This window comes from Ciconia boyciana, chromosome 28 (assembly GCF_034638445.1).
Source record: "Ciconia boyciana chromosome 28, ASM3463844v1, whole genome shotgun sequence".
NCBI lineage: Eukaryota > Metazoa > Chordata > Aves > Ciconiiformes > Ciconiidae > Ciconia > Ciconia boyciana.
This window is the reverse complement of record NC_132961.1, coordinates 2,214,054-2,234,902: the sequence shown is the minus strand read 5'-3', so window position 1 is coordinate 2,234,902 and position 20,849 is coordinate 2,214,054. Positions and strand designations below refer to the sequence as shown.

General features: G+C 74.8%; 2 protein-coding genes across 2 annotated transcripts; one reads left to right on the top strand and one right to left on the bottom strand.

Moving 5' to 3' along the window:
* Positions 1 to 83: 83 nt before the first annotated feature.
* Positions 84 to 13,170, top strand: LOC140644695 (branched-chain-amino-acid aminotransferase, mitochondrial-like). Its single transcript, XM_072847747.1, is given in 13 exon segments — positions 84 to 141; positions 3,661 to 3,711; positions 4,759 to 4,959; positions 6,289 to 6,399; positions 6,500 to 6,619; positions 8,427 to 8,437; positions 8,439 to 8,588; positions 10,684 to 10,826; positions 10,911 to 10,996; positions 12,261 to 12,378; positions 12,381 to 12,400; positions 12,829 to 12,903; positions 12,985 to 13,170. Coding segments are annotated over 13 exon segments (1,170 nt in total). The 5' UTR covers positions 84 to 96; the 3' UTR covers positions 13,024 to 13,170.
* Positions 13,171 to 13,961: 791 nt separating this feature from the next.
* On the bottom strand, positions 13,962 to 20,704 carry LOC140644684 (uncharacterized). The gene is made up of 16 exons (XM_072847707.1): positions 20,623 to 20,704; positions 20,424 to 20,542; positions 20,122 to 20,215; positions 19,872 to 20,020; positions 19,411 to 19,581; positions 18,324 to 18,425; positions 18,083 to 18,254; positions 17,900 to 18,014; positions 17,456 to 17,530; positions 16,881 to 17,373; positions 15,956 to 16,114; positions 15,820 to 15,861; positions 15,608 to 15,739; positions 15,235 to 15,324; positions 14,592 to 14,762; positions 13,962 to 14,118 (listed from the first exon to the last, which is right to left on the bottom strand). The coding sequence occupies exons 1-16, from the start codon at positions 20,699 to 20,701 to the stop codon at positions 14,017 to 14,019; spliced, it is 2,265 nt and encodes a 754-aa protein (XP_072703808.1). The 5' UTR covers positions 20,702 to 20,704; the 3' UTR covers positions 13,962 to 14,016.
* Between the last annotated feature and the right edge of the window lie 145 nt (positions 20,705 to 20,849).

Below are 20,849 nucleotides of genomic sequence, written 5' to 3'. Positions count from 1 at the left end.
GGGAGTAGGGCGGCTGCCATTGGCGGGCGGCGGGGGCGGGGTGGTGCGGCGCGCTCCCATTGGCCGCGGGCGGGGGCGGGGCGGGGCGGTGGAGCGATGGCGGCGGCGGCGCTGCGGTCCCGGTGCAGGGGCAGCGGAGCGGTGAGTGGGGGGCGCTTCCGGGGCGGTGGGAACTGCTTCCGGGGCGCCGTGCCCCGGGCCTCCCAGGGCCCCCCAGGCCCTACTGGAGCTCGTCCCAGTCCTCCCAGTGCCCCTCCCAGTTCTTCCAGTGCCTCCCAGGCCCTACTGGAGCTCGTCCCAGTCCTCCCAGTGCCCTCCCAGTCCTCCCAGTGCCCCTCCCCGTCCTCCCCGTGCCCCCAGGCCCTACTGGAGCTCATCCCAGTCCTCCCAGTGCCCTCCCAGTCCTCCCAGTGCCTCCCAGGCCCTACTGGAGCTCGTCCCAGTCCTCCCAGTGCCCTCCCAGTCCTCCCAGTGCCCCTCCCAGTCCTCCCAGTGCCCCCCAGGCCCTACTGGAGCTCATCCCAGTCCTCCCAGTGCCCTCCCAGTCCTCCCAGTGCCCCCCAGGCCCTACTGGAGCTCGTCCCAGTCCTCCCAGTGCCCCTCCCAGTCCTCCCAGTGCCCCCAGGCCCTACTGGAGCTCGTCCCAGTCCTCCCAGTGCCCCTCCCAGTCCTCCCAGTGCCCCCCAGGCCCTACTGGAGCTCGTCCCAGTCCTCCCAGTGCCCCTCCCAGTTCTTCCAGTGCCTCCCAGGCCCTACTGGAGCTCATCCCAGTCCTCCCAGTGCCCCTCCCAGTCCTCCCAGTGCCCTCCCAGTCCTCCCAGTGCCCCCCAGGCCCTACTGGAGATCGTCCCAGTCCTCCCAGTGCCCCTCCCAGTCCTCCCAGTGCCCCCAGGCCCTACTGGAGCTCATCCCAGTCCTCCCAGTGCCCCTCCCAGTCCTCCCAGTGCCCTCCCAGTCCTCCCAGTGCCCCCCAGGCCCTACTGGAGCTCGTCCCAGTCCTCCCAGGGCCCCTCCCAGTTCTTCCAGTGCCTCCCAGGCCCTACTGGAGCTCGTCCCAGTCCTCCCAGTCCCCTCCCAGTCCTCCCAGTGCCCCCCAGGCCCTACTGGAGCTCATCCCAGTCCTCCCACTGCCCTCCCAGTGCCCCTCCCAGTCCTCCCAGTGCCCTCCCAGTCCTCCCAGTGCCCCCCAGGCCCTACTGGAGCTCGTCACTATCCTCCCAGTGCCCCTCCCAGTTCTTCCAGTGCCCCCCAAGCCCTACTGGAGCTCGTCCCAGTCCTCCCAGTGCCCCTCCCAGTTCTTCCAGTGCCTCCCAGGCGCTACTGGAGCTCGTCCCAGTCCTCCCTGTGCCCCTCCCAGTTCTTCCAGTGCCCCCCAAGCCCTACTGGAGCTCGTCCCAGTCCTCCCAGTGCCCTCCCAGTTCTTCCAGTGCCCCCAGACCCTACTGGAGCTCGTCCCAGTCCTCCCAGTGCCCCTCCCAGTCCTCCCAGTGCCCCCAGGCCCTACTGGAGCTCGTCCCAGTCCTCCCAGTCCCCTCCCAGTCCTCCCAGTGCCCCTCCCAGTCCTCCCAGTGCCCCCCAGGCCCTACTGGAGCTCATCCCAGTCCTTCCACTGCCCTCCCAGTGCCCCTCCCAGTCCTCCCAGTGCCCTCCCAGTCCTCCCAGTGCCCCCAGGCCCTACTGGAGCTCGTCCCAATCCTCCCAGTGCCCCTCCCAGTTCTTCCAGTGCCCCCCAGGCCCTACTGGAGCTCGTCCCAGTCCTCCCAGTGCCCTCCCAGTTCTTCCAGTGCCCCCAGACCCTACTGGAGCTCGTCCCAGTCCTCCCAGGGCCCCTCCCAGTCCTCCCAGGCCCTACTGGAGCTCGTCCCAGTCCTCCCAGTGCCCTCCCAGTTCTTCCAGTGCCCCCAGACCCTACTGGAGCTCGTCCCAGTCCTCCCAGGGCCCCTCCCAGTCCTCCCAGGCCCTACTGGAGCTCGTCCCAGTCCTCCCAGTGCCCTCCCAGTTCTTCCAGTGCCCCCAGACCCTACTGGAGCTTGTCCCAGTCCTCCCAGTCCCCTCCCAGTCCTCCCAGTGCCCCTCCCAGTCCTCCCAGTGCCCTCCCAGTCGTCCCAGTGCCCCTCCCAGTTTTTCCAGTGCCCCCCAGGCCCTACTGGAGCTCATCCCAGTCCTCCCAGTGCCCCTCCCAGTCCTCCCAGTGCCCTCCCAGTCCTCCCAGGGCCCCCCAGGCCCTACTGGAGCTCGTCCCAGTCCTCCCAGTGCCCCTCCCAGTTCTTCCAGTGCCTCCCAGGCCCTACTGGAGCTCATCCCAGTCCTCCCAGTGCCCTCCCAGTCCTCCCAGGGCCCCTCCCCGTCCTCCCAGTGTCCCCCAGGCCCTACTAGAGCTCGTCCCAGTCCTCCCAGTGCCCCCCAGGCCCTACTGAAGCTCGTCCCAGTCCTCCCAGTGCCCCTCCCAGTTCTTCCAGTGCCTCCCAGGCCCTACTGGAGCTCATCCCAGTCCTCCCAGTGCCCTCCCAGTCCTCCCAGGGCCCCCCAGGCCCTACTGGAGCTCGTCCCAGTCCTCCCAGTGCCCTCCCAGTCCTCCCAGTGCCCCCCAGGCCCTACTGGAGCTCGTCCCAGTCCTCCCAGTGCCCTCCCAGTCCTCCCAGTGCCCCTCCCAGTCCTCCCAGTGCCCCCCAGGCCCTACTGGAGCTCATGCCAGTCCTCCCAGTGCCCTGCCAGTCCTCCCAGTTCTTCCAGTGCCCCCCAGGCCCTACTGGAGCTCGTCCCAGTCCTCCCAGTGCCCTCCCAGTCCTCCCAGGGCCCCCCACGCCCCACCAGAGCCCTTTCGAGTCCTCCCAGTGCCCTCCCAGTGCCCCCCAGGCCCTACTGGAGCTCATCCCAGTCCTCCCAGTGCCCCCCAGGCCCTACCAGAGCCCTTTCCAGTCCTCCCAGTGCCCTCCCAGTCCTCCCAGTGCCCCTCCCAGTGCCCTCCCAGTGCCCCTCCCAGTCCTCCCAGCGCCCCCCCCGCCCCACTGGAGCTCATCCCAATCCTCCCAGTGCCCCTCCCAGTCCTCCCAGTGCCCCCCAGGCCCTACTGGAGCTCATCCCAGTCCTCCCAGTGCCCCTCCCAGTCCTCCCAGTGCCCTCCCAGTGCCCCTCCCAGTCCTCCCAGTGCCCCCCAAGCCCTACTGGAGCTCGTCCCAGTCCTCCCAGTGCCCCTTCCAGTCCTCCCAGTGCCCCCCAGGCCCTACTGGAGCTCGTCCCAGTCCTCCCAGTCCCCCTGCCAGTCCTCCCAGTGCCCCCCAGGCCCTACTGGAGCTCGTCCCAGTCCTCCCAGTGCCCCTCCCCGTCCTCCCAGTGCCCCCCAGGCCCTACTGGAGCTCGTCCCAGTCTTCCCAGTGCCCCTCCCAGTCCTCCCAGTGCCCTCCCAGTCCTCCCAGTGCCCCTAGGCCCCCTTCCCTCCGCAGGCCCCACCGGGGACCCGGGCGTCCGGGCGGCTCCGGTGCCGATGGCGGTGCCGGGGGGGCAAAGTCCAGGGCCGGGGGGGCGGGGAGCCAGGCATCGGGGCCCTCCCCCGCCCCCTCCCGCCACTCCTCCCCCCTCACTGGTCCCAGACTGGGACCAACTGGGGGCGGCGGGGAGGGCCCGAGGCCTGGCTCCCCCCGACGCCCCCCTGTCCCCCAGCTCCTGGTGACGCTGCTGGGACCCCGGCGAGGCTACAACGGCGTCTTCAGGGTAAGCCCACCCCGCCCGGGGGGACGCCCCGGCCCCCCCGGCCCCCGGCCCCCGGGGCTGCCCGCGTGCCTGGGTCCCGCTGAGCCCCCCCTGATGCTGGGGTCTCCCCCGAGCCCCCCTGAGCTCCCCACATGCTGGGGTGCCCGTGAGCCCCCCAACCGCCCCTGATGCTGGGGTTCCCCGAGCCCCCCAAGTGCTGGGGTCCCCCGCCCCCCCAGTGCTGGGGACCCTCCCTGAGCCCCCCCGACCCCCCCAATGCTGCGGACCCCTCCGGTGCCGGCCCCCGAGCCCCCCAGTGCTGGGGACCCCCGGTGCTGGCCCCGAGCCCCCCAAGTGCTGGGGACCCCCGACCCCCCAGTGCTGGGGACCCTCCCTGAGCCCCCCAGTGCTGGGGACCCCCGGTGCCGGCCCCGACCCCCCCAAGTGCTGGGGTCCCCCGACCCCCCAGTGCTGGGGTCCCTCCCTGAGCCCCCCAGTGCTGGGGACCCCCGGTGCCGGCCCCCGACCCCCCCAAGTGCTGGGGTCCCCCGACCCCCCAGTGCTGGGGTCCCCTCCCTGAGCCCCCCAGTGCTGGGGACCCCCGGTGCCGGCCCCCGACCCCCCCAAGTGCTGGGGTCCCCCGACCCCCCAGTGCTGGGGTCCCCTCCCTGAGCCCCCCAGTGCTGGGGACCCCCCGGTGCCGGCCCCCGACCCCCCAAGTGCTGGGGTCCCCCGACCCCCAGTGCTGGGGTCCCCTCCCTGAGCCCCCCAGTGCTGGGGACCCCCGGTGCCGGCCCCCGACCCCCCCCAAGTGCTGGGGTCCCCCGACCCCCAGTGCTGGGGTCCCTCCCTGAGCCCCCCCAGTGCTGGGGACCCCCGGTGCCGGCCCCCGAGCCCCCCCAAGTGCTGGGGTCCCCTCCCTGAGCCCCCCAAGTGCTGGGGTCCCCCCGGTGCCGGCCCCCGAGCCCCCCAAGTGCTGGGGTCCCCCGACCCCCCAGTGCTGGGGACCCCCGAGCCCCCAGTGCTGGGGACCCCCGGTGCCGGCCCCCGAGCCCCCCGCCCCCGCAGGCCGCCGAGCTGGAGGTGGAGCGGAGCCGCAGCCCCCGGGCCAAGCCGGAGCCGCGGGCGCTGCTCTTCGGGCGGGAGTTCACCGACCACATGCTGGCCGTGGAGTGGAGCCAGGCCCGCGGCTGGGGCCGGCCCCGCATCCGCCCCTTCCAGGAGCTGCGCCTGCACCCCGCCGCCCCCGCCCTGCACTACGCCGTCCAGGTCAGCGGCCCGGCCCCGGGCCCCGGGCCCCCGCCCCGCCCCCCACCTCCGACCCCCGCCTCACCTCTGACCCCCGCCTCTGACCCCCATCTCTGACCCCCATCTCTGACCCCCGCCTCCGCCCCCACCTCTGACCCCGCCTCCACCCCGCCCCAGGGCCCGGCCTCTGACCCCGCCTCACCTCCGACCCCCGCCTCTGACCCCCATCTCTGACCCCGCCTCCGCCCCCACCTCTGACCCCGTCCCGCCCCACCCCAGGGCCCGGCCTCCGCCCCGCCTCACCTCTGACCCCCGCCTCCGCCCCACCTCCGCCCCACCTCACCTCTGACCCCGCCTCCGCCCCGCCCCAGGGCCCGGCCTCTGACCCCCGCCTCACCTCCGACCCCGCCTCCGACCCCCGCCTCTGACCCCCATCTCTGACCCCGCCTCCGCCCCCGCCTCACCTCCGACCCCGCCTCTGACCCCCATCTCTGACCCCGCCTCCGCCCCCGCCTCACCTCTGACCCCGCCTCCACCCCCGCCTCTGACCCCGACTCACCTCTGACCCCCACCTCCGCCCCACCTCTGACCCCCGCCTCACCTCTGACCCCGCCTCCACCCCCACCTCCGACCCCCACCTCACCTCCGACCCCACCTCTGACCCCATCTCTGACCCCCACCTCAGACCCCGCCTCCGCCCCGCCTCTGACCCCACCTCCGCCCCCGCCTCACCTCTGACCCCGCCTCCACCCCCACCTCCAACCCCGCCTCACCTCTGACCCCGCCTCCGCCCCGCCTCACCTCTGACCCCGCCTCCGACCCCGCCTCTGACCCCCATCTCTGACCCCGCCTCCGCCCCGCCTCACCTCTGACCCCACCTCCGACCCCGCCTCCGCCCCGCCTCACCTCTGACCCCCACCTCCGACCCCTGCCTCTGACCCCCATGTCTGACCCCACCTCTGACCCCCGCCTCCGACCCCCACCTCACCTCCGACCCCCGCCTCCGACCCCCGCCTCTGACCCCGCCTCTGACCCCTGCCTCCGACCCCGCCTCGCCTCTGACCCCGGGAGCTCTGACACCGCGCCCACGACCTCTGACCCTGTATCTCACTTCCGACCCCTGTGACCTCTGACACCGCACCCACGACCTCCGACCCCCCATCTCACCTCCGGCCCCAGGACCTCTGACACCGCGCCCACGACCTCTGACCCCCATCCCGCCTCCGACCCCTGTGACCTCTGCCGCCGCGCCCCGACCCCCGACCCCGCCTCCCTCGAGGCCTCTGACCCCTCCGCGACCGCTCCCCCGCGGCTGCGCCTGCGCCCACGCCCGCGCCCCGCCCCGCCCAGCTCTTCGAGGGGATGAAGGCCTTCCGCGGCGCCGACGACCGGATCCGGCTGTTCCGCCCCGAGCTGAACATGGAGCGCATGCAGCGCTCGGCCCGGCGGCTCTGCCTGCCCGTGAGTGGGGGCGGGGCAGGGCGGGGCCGGGCGGGGCCGCGGTGACGCCCGCGTCCGCCCGCGTCCGCCCGTGCCCGCCCGTGCCCGCCCGTGCCCGCAGGCCTTCGACGGCGCCGAGCTGCTGGAGTGCATCCGGGCGCTGCTGCGGCTGGAGCGGGAGTGGGTGCCGCGCTGCGACCGCGCCAGCCTCTACATCCGCCCCACCTTCATCGGCACCGAGGTGGGGGCCGGGGGAGCGGGGGGGGCCAGGGGGAATTGTGGGGGGCCTGGGAGGGGCTGTGGGGGCCACGGGGGAGCTGGGGGTCCTGGGGGCACTGGGGGGTCTGGGAGGGGCTGCGGGCGCCCTGCGGGAATTGTGGGGGTCTGGGAGGGGCTGTGGGGTCCTGGGGGCACGGGGGAGCCAGGAGGGGCTGTGGGGGGCCACAGGGGAACTGTGGGGTCCTGGGGGCACTGGGGGGCCTGGGAGGGGCTGTGGGGTCCTGGGGGCACGGGGGGGGCCAGGAGGGGCTGTGGGGGTCCTGGGAGGGGCTGTGGGGTCCTGGGGGCACGGGGGGCCAGGAGGGGCTGTGGGGTCCTGGGAGGGGCTGTGGGGGCCACAGGGGAACTGTGGGGTCCTGGGGTCACTGGGGGGCCAGGAGGGGCTGTGGGGTCCTGGGGGCACTGGGGGGAATGATGGGGGTCCTGGAGGGGCTATGTGGTGCCGTGGGGGAGTTGTGGGGGTCCGGGAGGGGCTGTGGGGGCCACAGGGGTACTGTGGGGGTCCTGGGGGCACTGGGGGGGCCAGGAGGGGCTGTGGGGGTCCTGGGGGCACGGGGGGGCCAGGAGGGGCTGTGGGCGTCCTGGGAGGGGCTGTGGGGGCCACAGGGGAACTGTGGGGGTCCTGGGGTCACTGGGGGGGCAGGAGGGGCTGTGGGGTCCTGGGGGCACTGGGGGGAATTATGGGGGTCCTGGAGGGGCTATGTGGTGCCGTGGGGGAGTTGTGGGGGTCCGGGAGGGGCTGTGGGGGGCCACAGGGGAACTGTGGGGTCCTGGGGGCACTGGGGGGCCTGGGAGGGGCTGTGGGGTCCTGGGGGCACGGGGGGGGGCCAGGAGGGGCTGTGGGGGTCCTGGGAGGGGCTGTGGGGTCCTGGGGGCACGGGGGGGCCAGGAGGGGCTGTGGGGTCCTGGGAGGGGCTGTGGGGGCCACAGGGGAACTGTGGGGTCCTGGGGGCACTGGGGGAATGATGGGGGTCCTGGAGGGGCTATGTGGTGCCGTGGGGGAGTTGTGGGGGTCCGGGAGGGGCTGTGGGGGCCACAGGGGTACTGTGGGGGTCCTGGGGCACTGGGGGGCCAGGAGGGGCTGTGGGGGTCCTGGGGGCACTGGGGGGCCAGGAGGGGCTGTGGGGTCCTGGGGGCACGGGGGGCCAGGAGGGGCTGTGGGCGTCCTGGGAGGGGCTGTGGGGGCCACAGGGGAACTGTGGGGTCCTGGGGTCACTGGGGGGGCCAGGAGGGGCTGTGGGCGTCCTGGGAGGGGCTGTGGGGGCCACAGGGGAACTGTGGGGGTCCTGGGGGCACTGGGGGGCCAGGAGGGGCTGTGGGGTCCTGGGGCACTGGGGGGCCAGGAGGGGCTGTGGAGGGCCACGGGGAATGATGGGGGTCCTGGAGGGGCTATGTGGTGCCGTGGGGGAGTTGTGGGGGTCCGGGAGGGGCTGTGGGGGTGTTGTAGGTTCCCTGGGGGATTATGGGGTGCCCTGGGGGGTTGCAGGGGTGTTGGGGGGTTATGGGTGCACTTAGGGGGTGTGGGGTACCCTGGGGGTTCGTGGGGTCCGGGGTGCCCTCGGGGGCCCTGTGGGATTTCAGGGTCCGGGGGGTTATGGGGGGTGTCTTAGTGGGATCACAGGGTCCTGGGGGCTGCGGGGGTCCGGGGGGGTCCATGGGGTTGGGGGCTCCTGGGGGGCTCCAGGTCTTTGGGGAGTCCCGGGGGAGCTGGGGTTCCGGGGGGTTGTGGGGCGCCCGGGGGCGGCTATGGGGTGCTGACCCCGCGTCAGCCCTCGCTGGGGTGGCCCCCCCGGGCAGGCGCTGCTCTTCGTCATCCTCTGCCCCGTGGGACCCTACTTCCCGGGGGGCCACTTCAGCCCCGTGGGGCTCCTGGCCGACCCCTCCTACGCCCGCGCCTGGCCCGGGGGCGCCGGCCACTGCAAGCTGGGGGGGTGAGTGGGCCGGGGGGCGGGCCCTGGCAGGGGGCCCCAGGGCTCGGGGGCGACCCAGGGGTTGGGGGGACCCAGGTGACGGGGGGGACGACGGGACCCGGGCGGTTGGCGGGCACGCAGATCTTTAGGGGACCCAGGCATCGCGGGGGCACGCAGGAATTTGGGGGGAGGGGGTGCAGGTGTTTCGGGGCAGATCCGGGCATTTGGGGGACACGCACGCACGTGGGTGTTTGGGGAGACCCGGGCAGCCGGGGGGGGATCCAAGTGTTTGGGGTACCCAGAAGTTTAGGGGGACCCAGGAATGCAGGAGGGCCCCAGGTGTTGGGGGGCACATGGCTGCTGGGGGACCCAGGTGTAGGGGGCCCAGGCATTGGGGGCACTACCTGGGGGCCCAGGCATTGGGGGCCCAGGCGTGGGGGCCCAGGCATTTGGGGGACACATGGCTGCTTGGGGGGCCCCAGGCATTTGGGGGGCACTACTTGGGGGTCCCAGGCATTTGGGACCCAGGTGCGGGGCCCCAGGCATTTGGGGGCACTACTTGGGGAACGCAGGTGTAGGGGGGATCCAGGCATTTGGGGGCACATGGCTGCTTGGGGGCACAGGCATTGGGGGGCACTACTTGGGGCTCCAGGTGTTGGGGGCCCCAGGTGTTGGGGGCACTACTTGAATGTCCCAGGTGTTGGGGTCCCAGGTGTTGGGGGCCCTAGGCATTGGGGGCACTCCCCGGGGTCCCAGGCATCGGGGGCCCAGGCGTTGGCGGGCACTCCCTGGGGTCCCAGGCATTGGGGGTCCCAGGCATTGGGGGCCTCCCCGGGGTCCCAGGCATTGGGGGGCCCAGGCATTGGGGGCACTCCCCGGGGTCCCAGGCATTGGGGGCACTCCCTGGGGTCCCAGGCATTGGGGGGCCCAGGCATTGGGGGGCACTCCTGGGGTCCCAGGCATTGGGGGCACGCCCGGGGTCCCAGGCGTCTGGGGGGCCCAGGCGTTGGGGGGCACTCCCTGGGGTCCCAGGCGTTGGCGGGCACTCCCCGGGGTCCCAGGCACTGGGGGCACTCCCCGGGGGTCCCAGGCGTTTGGGGGTCCCAGGCGTTGGGGGCACTCCCCGGGGTCCCAGGCGTTTGGGGTCCCAGGCATTGGGGGCGCTCCCTGGGGTCCCAGGCATTGGGCGCTCCCCGGGGGTCCCAGGCACTGGGGGGTCCCAGGCATTGGGGGGTCCCAGGCACTGGGGGGTCCCAGGCATTGGGGGGCACTCCCCGGGGGTCCCAGGCATTGGGGGCACTCCCCGGGGGTCCCAGGCACTGGGGGGTCCCAGGCGTTGGCGGGCACTCCCCGGGGGTCCCAGGCATTGGGGGCACTCCCCGGGGTCCCAGGCGTCTGGGGGTCCCAGGCATTGGGGGCACTCCCCGGGGTCCCAGGCACTGGGGGGCCCAGGCATTGGGGGGCACTCCCCGGGGGTCCCAGGCATTGGGGGGCCCAGGCGTTGGGGGCACTCCCCGGGGTCCCAGGCGTCTGGGGGTCCCACGCATTGGGGGCACTTCCCGGGGTCCCAGGCATTGGGGGTCCCAGGCGTTGGCGGGCACTCCCTGGGGGTCCCAGGCACTGGGGGGGCCCAGGCGTTGGGGGGGCGCTCCCTGGGGGTCCCAGGCATTGGGGGGCACTCCCTGGGGGTCCCAGGCGTCTGGGGGTCCCAGGCATTGGGGGGGCGCTCCCCGGGGGTCCCAGGCACTGGGGGGCCCAGGCACTGGCGGGCACTCCCCGGGGGTCCCAGGCGTTGGGGGGCACGCCCCGGGGGTCCCAGGCGTCTGGGGGGTCCCAGGCATTGGGGGGCACTCCCCGGGGGTCCCAGGCACTGGGGGGGCCCAGGCGTTGGCGGGCACTCCCCGGGGGTCCCAGGCATTGGGGGGTCCCAGGCACTGGCGGGCACTCCCCGGGGGTCCCAGGCGTTGGGGGGCACGCCCCGGGAGTCCCAGGCACTGGGGGGTCCCACGCATTGGGGGGGCGCTCCCCGGGGGTCCCAGGCACTGGGGGGCCCAGGCGTTGGCGGGCACTCCCCGGGGGCCCGGTGCGGGTCCCGGCTGCCCGTGTGCCCCCCCAGGAACTACGGCCCCACCATCGCGCTGCAGCGGGCGGCCCAGGCGCGGGGCTGCCAGCAGGTGCTGTGGCTGCACGGGCCGCAGCGGCTGCTGACCGAGGTCGGCACCATGAACCTCTTCGTGTTCTGGCACCGCGAGGACGGGGGTACGGGGCGCGGGGGGCGGGGGCGGGGGCGCGGGGCGCCGGGACGGGGCTGACCCCCCCGCCCCCCCGCTCTGTCGCCCCCAGAGCTGGAGCTGGTGACCCCCCCCCTGGACGGGCTGATCCTGCCCGGGGTGACGCGGCAGAGTCTGCTGGAGCTGGCGCGGGAGTGGGTACGGGGGGACGGGGGGGACGGGGGGTGGGGGACACGGGGGGTGGGGGAGGGGGGTATGGGGGGACGTGGGGGAGGGGGAGCATGGGGGACACGGGGGATGGGATGAGGGGGTATGGGGGACGTGGGGGAGGGGGATGAGAGGGTAGGGGGGACACGGGGGGATGAGGGGAGAGGGGGTATGGGGGGACGTGGGGGAGGGGGATGAGGGGAGGGGGGACACGGGGGGACAGGGGGACACGGGGGAGGGGGGATGAGGGGGAGGGGGACACAGGGGGGACAGGGGGACACGGGGGGATGGGGGAGAGGGGGTATGGGGGGACGTGGGGGAGGGGGATGAGAGGGTAGGGGGGACACGGGGGGGATGAGGGGAGAGGGGGTATGGGGGACGTGGGGGAGGGGGGACGAGGGGTACAGGGGGCACGGGGAGTATGGGGGGACACGGGGGATGGGGGAGAGGGGGTATGGGGAGACATGGGGGAGGGGGATGAGAGGGAGGGGGGACACGGGGGGATGAGGGGGAGAGGGGGTATGGGGGGACGTGGGGGGACGAGGGGTACGGGGGTAGGGGGGACACAGGGGGACACGGGGGGATGAGGGGAGAGGGGGTATGGGGGACATGGGGACGAGGGGGGACACGGGGGACACGGGGGATGGGGGAGAGGGGGGATGGGGGACGTGGGGGAGGGGGATGAGGGGTAGGGGGGACACGGGGGACAGGGGGACACGGGGGGATGAGGGGAGAGGGGGTATGGGGGACATGGGGACGAGGGGGGACACGGGGGACACGGGGGATGGGGGAGAGGGGGTATGGGGGGGACAGGGGGGACACGGGGGACACGGGATGAGGGGAGAGGGGGTATGGGGGGACATGGGGGGAGGAGGGGTACGGGGGATGAGGGGAGGAGGGGAGAGGGGTACAGGGAACATGGGGGGACATGGGGGATTTGGGGGACAGGAGGAAACGGGGACACAGGGCGTTGGGGGACGTGGGGGGCTGCTGCAGGAGTGGGGATGGGGGACGTGGAGGGGTGGGGGCATAAGGGGAGGGGCCGTGGGGGAATGAGGAGCGGGGGAGGACACGGGGGCTGCGGGGGGATGGGGCACATGGGGGGACACGGGGGGGGGGAGCTGACCCCACAGTGGGGACGGGGACACGGAGGGGACAGGGTGCCCCCATGTCCCCCGCCCCGAGCCCAGGGGCAGTGGGGGGCTCAGGGCCCGGCCACCCCTCCCCCCCGCTGACACGCCCCTCCCCCACGCAGGGGGAGTTTGGGGTGCGCGAGGGGCCCCTCCCCATGGGGACGGTGCTGGAGGCGCTGGCCCGGGGACGCCTGCGGGAGATGTTCGGGTCGGGGACGGCCTGCGTGGTGTGTCCCGTGGGGGGATCCTCTACGAGGAGAAGGTACGGGGGCTGGGGGACAGGGACCCCCAAACCGCCTGGTGTGTCCTGGGGGGGATCCTTTATGGGGGAGGGCACGGGGGGTCTGGGGGGACAGGGACCCCAAACCCGCCTGGTGTGTCCTGGGGGGATCCTTTATGGGGGAGGGCACGGGGGGTCTGGGGGACAGGGACCCCAAACCCGCCTGGTGTGTCCTGGGGGGGATCCTTTATGGGGGAGGGCACGGGGGGTCTGGGGGACAGGGACCCCAAACCCGCCTGGTGTGTCCTGGGGGAAGGGCATCTTTGGGGGGAACATGGTGGGGGGGTAACAGGGCACGTCTATGGGGGGCAAGGGGGGTATGGGGGCCTCTGGGGCTCCTCGGGGTGGGAGGGACTGGGGGCCGGGGGGTGTTGGGGGACCGTTTCCCCCATGAGCCCCTGTCCCCCCAGTGGCACCACGTCCCCACGATGGAGAACGGCGCCGAGCTGGCACAGCGCTTCCTGCGGGTCCTGAGCGACATCCAGGTGGGACACGGGGGTCACAGGGCCGGGGGGGGGGCTTGGGGGGGGGGTCAACCCCCCGTGACGCCCTGCCCCTCCCCGCAGTACGGCCGCGTCCCCAGCAAGTGGGCCCAGCCCCTGTGACCCCGGAGCGGGGCCGAGCCCCACCACGGCGCCAGACACCCAGGGGGGCTCTGCCCCTCCCCCAACATACCCCGGGGGGGGCAAATACCCCCCCCAACCCACACCAAATACTGGGGGGGGGACACACAGATACCTCCTGCTGCAGCCCCGGGGGGAATCTGCCCCCACCCCACCCCAAATACCCCCGGGGAGCAGACCCCCCCCCATACACACACTCCAGCCCTCCCCCCACCCCGGTATTCCCCTCCCCCCAACACCAACTATCCCCGGGGGGAGCAGACCCCCCCAACACTCCAGCCCCCTGGGCGGGGGGTACCTGCCCTTCCCCCAGCTCAGGCCCCTCAGCCCCCCGTGCAATACTCTGAGCTGCACCCCCAACCCCCCATACTGGGGGGCTCCAGCTGCAAAGGCTTCTGGGTATGCCCCCCGCCGTGCCTTCTGGGTACCCCCAGCCCTGCCCCAAGGGCTTCTGGGTCATCCCCCCTCCCCCCCACCCCAGGGCATTGTGGGGAAATCCCGTTTGATGCGGGGGGGGGGGGGGGGGGGGGATGCAAAGAATGCTGGGAAACACGCTGGTGCTTGCAAAGCCTTATAGGTACCTCCCCACACACCCGGGACCCCCCCCCAAAGTGAAAGGTCAAAGGTCAACGGGGGTCGTTAATAAATGAGATGGAACAAAACGGGCAGGTCCGGCTCTTGGGGGGCGGGGGTTGGGGGGTTCCCCACTCCCTCGCGAGTCGCTACGGCACTCAGTGAATGCTGGGGGTATTTATTGGGGGGGCAGTACAGGTGCTGGGAGCAGTGACGATGATGGTGACGATGATGGTGACGATGATGGTGACGATGGTGCCGGAGGCCCTGGGGGTCCGGGGCAGCTCCGCCTGCGGGAGATGACGAGGGATCGGGGGCCGGGGGTGGGGCGGCCCGCGAGGTCCAGACGGGCCGGGGGGTGGGGGTGGGGGTCCCCGCGGGGGTCTCCCCCGGGTCTCACCCTCAGGCCGTGGCCCCCCCCGGCGCCTCGAACTTCTTCTTGCGGCCCTCCATCCCGCTCAGCGCGTCCACGTTCTTCCGCCAGTCCCCGACCTCCCGGCTCTCCTGCCCCGCCCACCGCATCACGGCCACGCCCGCCACACCCAGGACACGCCCCTCCGCCACCCACGGCCACGCCCTTCACCCCAGGGGAATGCCTGGCCACGGCCACGCCCCCCAACCACGCCCTCCATGCCCCCCCGTCCCCAATGTCCCCCCCATCCCTCCATGTCCCCAATGTCCCCCCAGCATCCCCAATTCCCTCTTCCCCCCATCCCCATGCCCCGCCCCGTGACCCTTGGTGCCCCCATGACCTTTCCATGACCCCACGTCCTCCCCTCGCAGTGTCCCCCGCTCCGATGCCCCCATGTCCCCCTCCCCTGTGCCTCCCTGATGCCCCCGTGTCCCCCCCGTGACCCGTGTCCGTCACCCGTGTACCCCGTGTCCCCCGTGACCCATGTCCCCCCGCGTCCATCACCTGTGTCCCCCCCCATGACCCGTGTCCCCCCGCCACCCGTGTCCCCCCCGTTGTCACCCACCTTCTCGGCGTCGTCCTTGCGCACCTGCCGCAGCCCGGCCCGCAGGTCGGTGCCCACCCGGTGCTTGGCCCCCAGCAGAGCCGCCATCATGGCGTCAGCCGACAGCCGCACGCGCCGCAGCGCCGGCCGCACGAACCGGCCCCCGGCCACCCGTCGCCGCAGCTCCTCCATCTGGGGACACCGTGGGGACACCGTGGGGACAAGGGCACGGGGGGGACATGGAGCCACCTGCTCCTCAATCTGGGGACACCGTGGGGACACCGTGGGGACAGGGGCATGGGGGGGACATGGAGCCGCCCGCCGCAGCTCCTCCATCTGGGGACACCGTGGGGACAGGGACATCATGGGGACACCAGGGGCATGCCATGGGGACAGGGACATCGTGGAGGTAGGGGGACAGCATGGGGACAGCGGGACACAGAGCCACCCCCCCGCTGCAGCTCCTCCATCTGGGGACATCAGGGGGACACAGGGACATGGGGACATCGTGGGGACATCGTGGGGACACGGAGCCATGTGCCACCACAGCTCCTCCATCTGGGGGACAGGGACAACACGGGGACATGGGCCACGTGCTGCTGCAGCTCCTGTCTGGGGACACGGGGACGACGTGGGGGCCGACGGTGGGGCCGTGGGTCCCCACCTCGGCCACGTTCTTGCTGACGCGGGTGCCCATGTCGTAGCGCTCCTCGTCCACGCGCCCCACGCGGGCGTGCAGCTCCCGGCACAGCTCCTGGGGGGGGCACCGCCCACAACTGGGACCCCCAGGACCCCCGTGTGCCCCTCGACCCCCCCCAGCCCTCAGGACCCCAATGTCCCCCTCAAAGCCCCCTGCCCCCAGAGCCCCCCCCGCCGTGACCCCTGGCCTCTCTGTGCCCCCCAATTGGTGCTCCCCACACACCCAGCCCCCTTCCCCCCATATCCCTGCTCCTCCCCCTTGTTTCGCCCTCTGTCTGTGGTGTCCCCCACCAGGGCAGCCCCACCCCCATGTCCCCCCGCAGCCCCCATGTCCCCACCTGGAGCTGGGGGAGGCCGAGCCCCTCGAGGGCGAGGGGGGGGCACAGCTCCCCCAGGTGCCGCAGCTTCTCCCCCGCCCGCTCCTGCTCCTCCCGCTCCAGCTCCCGCTTCGCCCTCTGCAGCAGCAGCGTCTGGGGGGGCCGGGGGGTCAGCGGGGACCCCCAGGACCGGGGACCCCCAGGACCGGGGAGCCCCCACTCTCCCCCCTCACCTTCAGCTGGAGTTTTCGGGACGCCGAGATCTTGGGTTTCCTCTGGGGGGGGAGATGGGGGTCGGGGGTCGGGGGGCCACCAGGGCCCCGTCCCTGTGTCGTCCCCCCCATGTGTGTCGCCCCCCCCGTGTCCCACCTTGGCGTGGGGCTCCACGGCGTAGGCCCGGTAGTTGGCCGAGGACTTGCGGCGCAGGGGGGGGGGCGGCGGCTGCGGGGGGCGCAGGGGCCCCGGTTCCTCCTCCTCCTCCAGGGGCGCTGTGCCGGGGGTCAGTGGGGGAGGGGGCACGAGGGGGGCCTCAAGGGGGTCGGGGTCGGGGAACGACCTACCGGCACGTCATCCCTGGGGGACAGAGGGGTCAGAGCCCCCCGACCCCGCTCAGCACGGCAGAGCCCCCGTCCCCCCACTCCCCATGGACCCCGGGTCCGGGCATCCCCGCCCCCCCCGCGCCCCCCGGACCCGCGTGTCCGGCCCCACTCACTCCTCGGCCATGCTGCTGGTCCCGGTGCTGGAAGACAGGAGCGGTGCCGGAGGGGGGCGGGGGAGGTGGGTGGGGGTGGGGGGTCCGAGGGGCGGGTCCCGGGGCCCCCCTTTCTCCAGACCCGACACTGCCCCTATATGGGGCCGGCGGCTCCGGGGCCGATAAGGGGGGCTAAATATAGCACTTATCGGCGACACCCCCCCGGGGGGACCCAGGCGTCCGGGCAGCCCTGCCCCCCACCTTCCTCCCCAAGGGCACCCAGGACCCAGCCCAGACCCCTCCTCTGCCCCCCCGGGGCGGCCGGGGACCCCTCCCCTGCCCTCCCCACGGCCCCCTCCCAGCGCCCCCAGGGGACCCAGGCGTTCGGGACCCCCCGCCCCATCCCCTCTGAGGGACCCAGGCGCCCGGGGACCCCTCCCTGCCCCACAGACCCCCACCTCCTTCCCCGGGGACCCCTCCCTGCCCCGGGGACCACCCCCCGGCCTGACCCGAGAGGACCCAGGCGTCCGGCAGCCCCCGCCCGGTGACCACCCCCCCCCGCCGACAGGGGCCCCAGGCGGCCGGGGACCCCCGCCCCGTTACCTGCCGCAGCGGAGCCGGGGAGCGCGGCGGAGGCGGCTTATGAATGGGCGGGGCGGGGCCTCGGGCGGGGCGGGGCCGCAGGGGCGGGGTCTCGCGGCAGCATCTTGTGATTGGGCGGGCCTCGTCGATGGGGCCCGGGCCTCGTGGGCGGGGGCGGGGCCTCACCCCAGGTGTCTCGCAGATGGGGCGGGGCCTCGGGGACAGGGGCGGGGCTCGTCTCGCGGGTCTCGCAGATGGGGCGGAGTCTCGGGGCGGGGCGGGGCCTCGGGGCGGGGCTCCAGGCGGTGCCGGGGGGTTGGGGGTCCCGGCAGCCGCCCGGGGGGGGGGGGCGGGGGGTTTGGGGGCGGGGGTCAGGCCTGGGGGCGCCGGCGGAAGCGGGCGCAGGCCGGGGGCTCCCCGGGGCCCCCAGGGCTCGAAGCCGCTCGCCCGGGCCAGCGCCTCCGCCTGCGCCCGGAAAGCGTCGAGCTGGGGCTGCCGCAGGGTGGGCACGAACCTGGGGGTCAGGGGTCAGAGGTCATGACCCTGGGAGGGGGGCCCCGGGGAGTGCAGAGGAGCGAGGGGGTCCCGGTACCTACGTGGGCAGCTCCAGCAGGAGGGTGGCCCCGGGGGCCGCCAGCCGGCCCAGCTCGGGGGTCAGCTCCTGCAGCGACCTGGGGCGGGGGCTGAGGGGCCAGGCGGGGGTCCCCCAGCTGCCCCCACCTCCCCGGGACCCCCCAGACCCCCTTTTCCCCCGTGTCCCCCCCGTGTCCCCCTTTCCCGCCCTCGTGGCCCCCGTGCCCCCCTTTTCCCCCGTGTCCCCCCCGTGTCCCCCCGTGTCCCCCTTTGCCGCCCTCGTGGCCCCCCGTGCCCCCCCTTTTCCCCCGTGTCCCCCCCGTGTCCCCCTTGCCGCCCTCGTGGCCCCCCTTCCCCCCTTGTCCCCCCTTCCCCCCGTGCCCCCTCCTTTGCCCCCCTTCCCCCTTCCCCCTTTGCCCCCTTCCCCCGTGCCCCCTCCTTTGCCCCCCTTCCCCCGTGCCCCCCACCTCCACCCCAGCACCAGCAGCCGGCAGTGCCCCTCCAGGCGGGCGCGGGCGGGGGGGCGGCGGGCGCTGCCCAGCGGCAGGAACCGGACCCGGACCGGAGGCGGCAGGAGGGGCCCTGCGAGAACCGGGGAGGGGTCGGGGGGCACGAGGGGGGTGGGGGCGGGGGAAGGGGGCGGACCCGACCCGGGGCGCTCACCCAGGGGCTGGTGTCGTCGCAGGGGGTCCCCGAGGGGTCCCGGTCCTCGGAGGGGTCCCGGTCCCCGGGGGGATCCCCGGGGGGGTCCTCGGGGGGGCTCCCGGTGAGCAGCTCGGGCAGCAGCGCCGTGACATTGGCCAGGGAGATCTCGGTGGCCGTCTGGGGGGCGGGGGGCACCGTGAGCCCTCGGGACCCCGCACCCCCCCGCGCCCCCCTTGCCCCCCCCACCTTCCCGGGGCTCCGCAGCTGGTCGGTGTCGAGGCCGAAGGCGAGGAAGGGCCCGGCCACGGTGTCCCCCCAGTACCCGGTGTCCGGCCCCGGCTGCCCGTCCTGGGGGGGGGCGGCGGGTCGGTGACCCTTGACTCCCCACGACCCCCGCCCCCCCGCCCCACTCACGGCGCGGGGCCGGTGGCCGCTCTGCAGGGTGGGGTTGGGGACATCGCCCCCCGCGGGACGAAGGCGACGCCGCTCTCGCGCCAGCGCCCGAACTCGCCCGGGGAGACGGTGGTGGCCTGGGGGGGGGGATGGACCCCGGATCCCCCATATTCGCCACCGTCCCCCACCCCGGGGTCCCTGTACCCCCAGTCCCCGGTGTCCCCGGACCCCAGAGCCCCTCTGTGCCCCCCATGTCCCTCCGTGTCCCCCAGTCCCCCCGGTGGTGCCGCCTGCAGTCCCCGGTACACCCCGTACCCCCGGTCCCCCGTTACCGGCCGGGGTGCAGCCCCGTGACCCCTGTACCCCCCGGTCCCCCGTTACCCCCGAGGGTGCAGCCCCGGTACGCCCCTGTACCCCCGGTCCCCCGTTACCCCCGGGGTGCAGCCCCGTAACCCCGTACCCCCGGTCCCCGTTACCCCCGGGGTGCAGCCCCGTAACTCCCGTACCCCCCAGTCCCCCGTTACCCCCGGGGGTGCAGCCCCGTGACCCCGTACCCTCCCGGTCCCCCCCGTTACCCCCCGGGGGTGCAGCCCCATCCGCAGCCCCCGTGACCCCCGTACCCCCGGTCCCCCGTTACCCCCGAGGGTGCAGCCCCCGTGACGCCCGTACCCTCCCGGTCCCCGTTACCCCAGGGTGCAGCCCCGTGACCCCGTACCCCCGGTCCCCACGTTACCCCCGAGGGTGCAGCCCCCGGTACGCCCGTACCCCCGGTCCCCGTTACCCCCGGGGTGCAGCCCCATCCGCAGCCCCCGGTACGCCCCGTACCCCCGGTCCCCCGTTACCCCCCGGGGGTGCAGCCCCGTAACCCCGTACCCCCGGTCCCCCGTTACCCCCGGGGTGCAGCCCCCGTAACCCCCGTACCCCCCGGTCCCCCCGTTACCCCCCGGGGGTGCAGCCCCATCCGCAGCTCCCAGTCCGCCACCGCCGCCCTCGCCTCGTATCTCGTCCCGAGGCGCCGCCGCAGCCGCCACTCCCAGCCCCGGGTGTCCGGTACCGGCCCCGGCCACTCCCAGCGCCGCAGCACGGCCTCCAGCGCGTCCCGCTCCCGGCACTGCCGGCGGCGGCTCCCGGTACAGCCCCGGGACCGCGGGGTCGGACAGCCCCGGCACCCTCGGGACCACGGCACCCGGGCGCCGGGCCCCCCCCGCCCCGACACCCCCGGTACCGGACCTCCCCGGGACTCCGGGCACCCCCCGGTCCCGTTCCCCCAGTCCCGGACGGCCCCGGTCCCGTCCCGGGACCCCAGCACCGGCCACCCCCGCCCCGGTGCCCCCGGTTCCCCCGGCACCCACCAGTCCCGGGACCCCCGGCCCCGGTCCCCCCCCACCCCCCCGCTCTGACCTTCATCAGCCCCAGGTCGGCGGGGCCCTCCCGGGGCCGGTCCCCGGTGACCCAGCGGCGCAGGCGGGCGGCGGCCCCGCTCAGCAGCGCGGCGGTGGCGGCGCGGAGGCGGCCGGAGCCCAGCAGCTCCAGGAGGGCGGCGGCGCGGGCTGCGGCGGGAGCGGGGCTCGGCGGGGACCGGGACCGGGACCGGGACCGGGACCGGGCCGGGGCGGGGGGGGGTGCCGGGGGCCCCAGGGTGCCGCCGTACCTGCCGGCCCGGCGCGTCCCGGGGCCTCGAGCGCCAGGAGGAGGAAGAGGAGCTGCCGCGCCACGGCCTCGGGGCGCTGCTCCGCCACGAAGAGCTGGGGGGGAGCCCCCGGTCACACCGGGACCCCCCCGGTAACCCCGCCCCGGTAACCCTGCCCCGGTAACCCCCCCTCCCCGGGACACCACGCCCCCGGAGCCCGATACCTGCCCCAGGACCGGGACCCCGCCCCGGGACCCCGCCCCGAGACCCCCCGCTCCCCCTCCCACCCCCCGAGACCCCCCGCCCCGGTGCCGGTGCCGTACGGTGATGGCGCGGGGGGGTCCCCGCCGGGCCCGGGCCGCCGTCAGCAGGAGGTGCCGCCCCTCCGCCGCGCCCACCAGCAGCACCGCCGCCTCCGCCTCGGGGTCGGGGTCCGGCGGGACTGCGGGGAGGCGGCGTCAGGGGGACGGGGGGGCCGGGGACACCGGGGGGTCCCGGGGGGGACGGGGGTGCCTGGCTCACGGTGCTGCCGGAGGTCGAGCGCCGGGGACAGCCCCCACCAGCACACGGTCCCCAGACCCTCCTCGACGCCGGCCGCCATGGCGGAGCGCTGCCGCCGGCCTGGCCACGCCCCCTCGGGCCGGTAACGGAGCGCGGCGGGCCAATGGGGAGCGAGAAGGGCACCGGCGGCCCGCCCCGCGCCGCCGCGAGGGACGCGGTCTCCACGGCAACGGCCGGCCGCGAGGCCC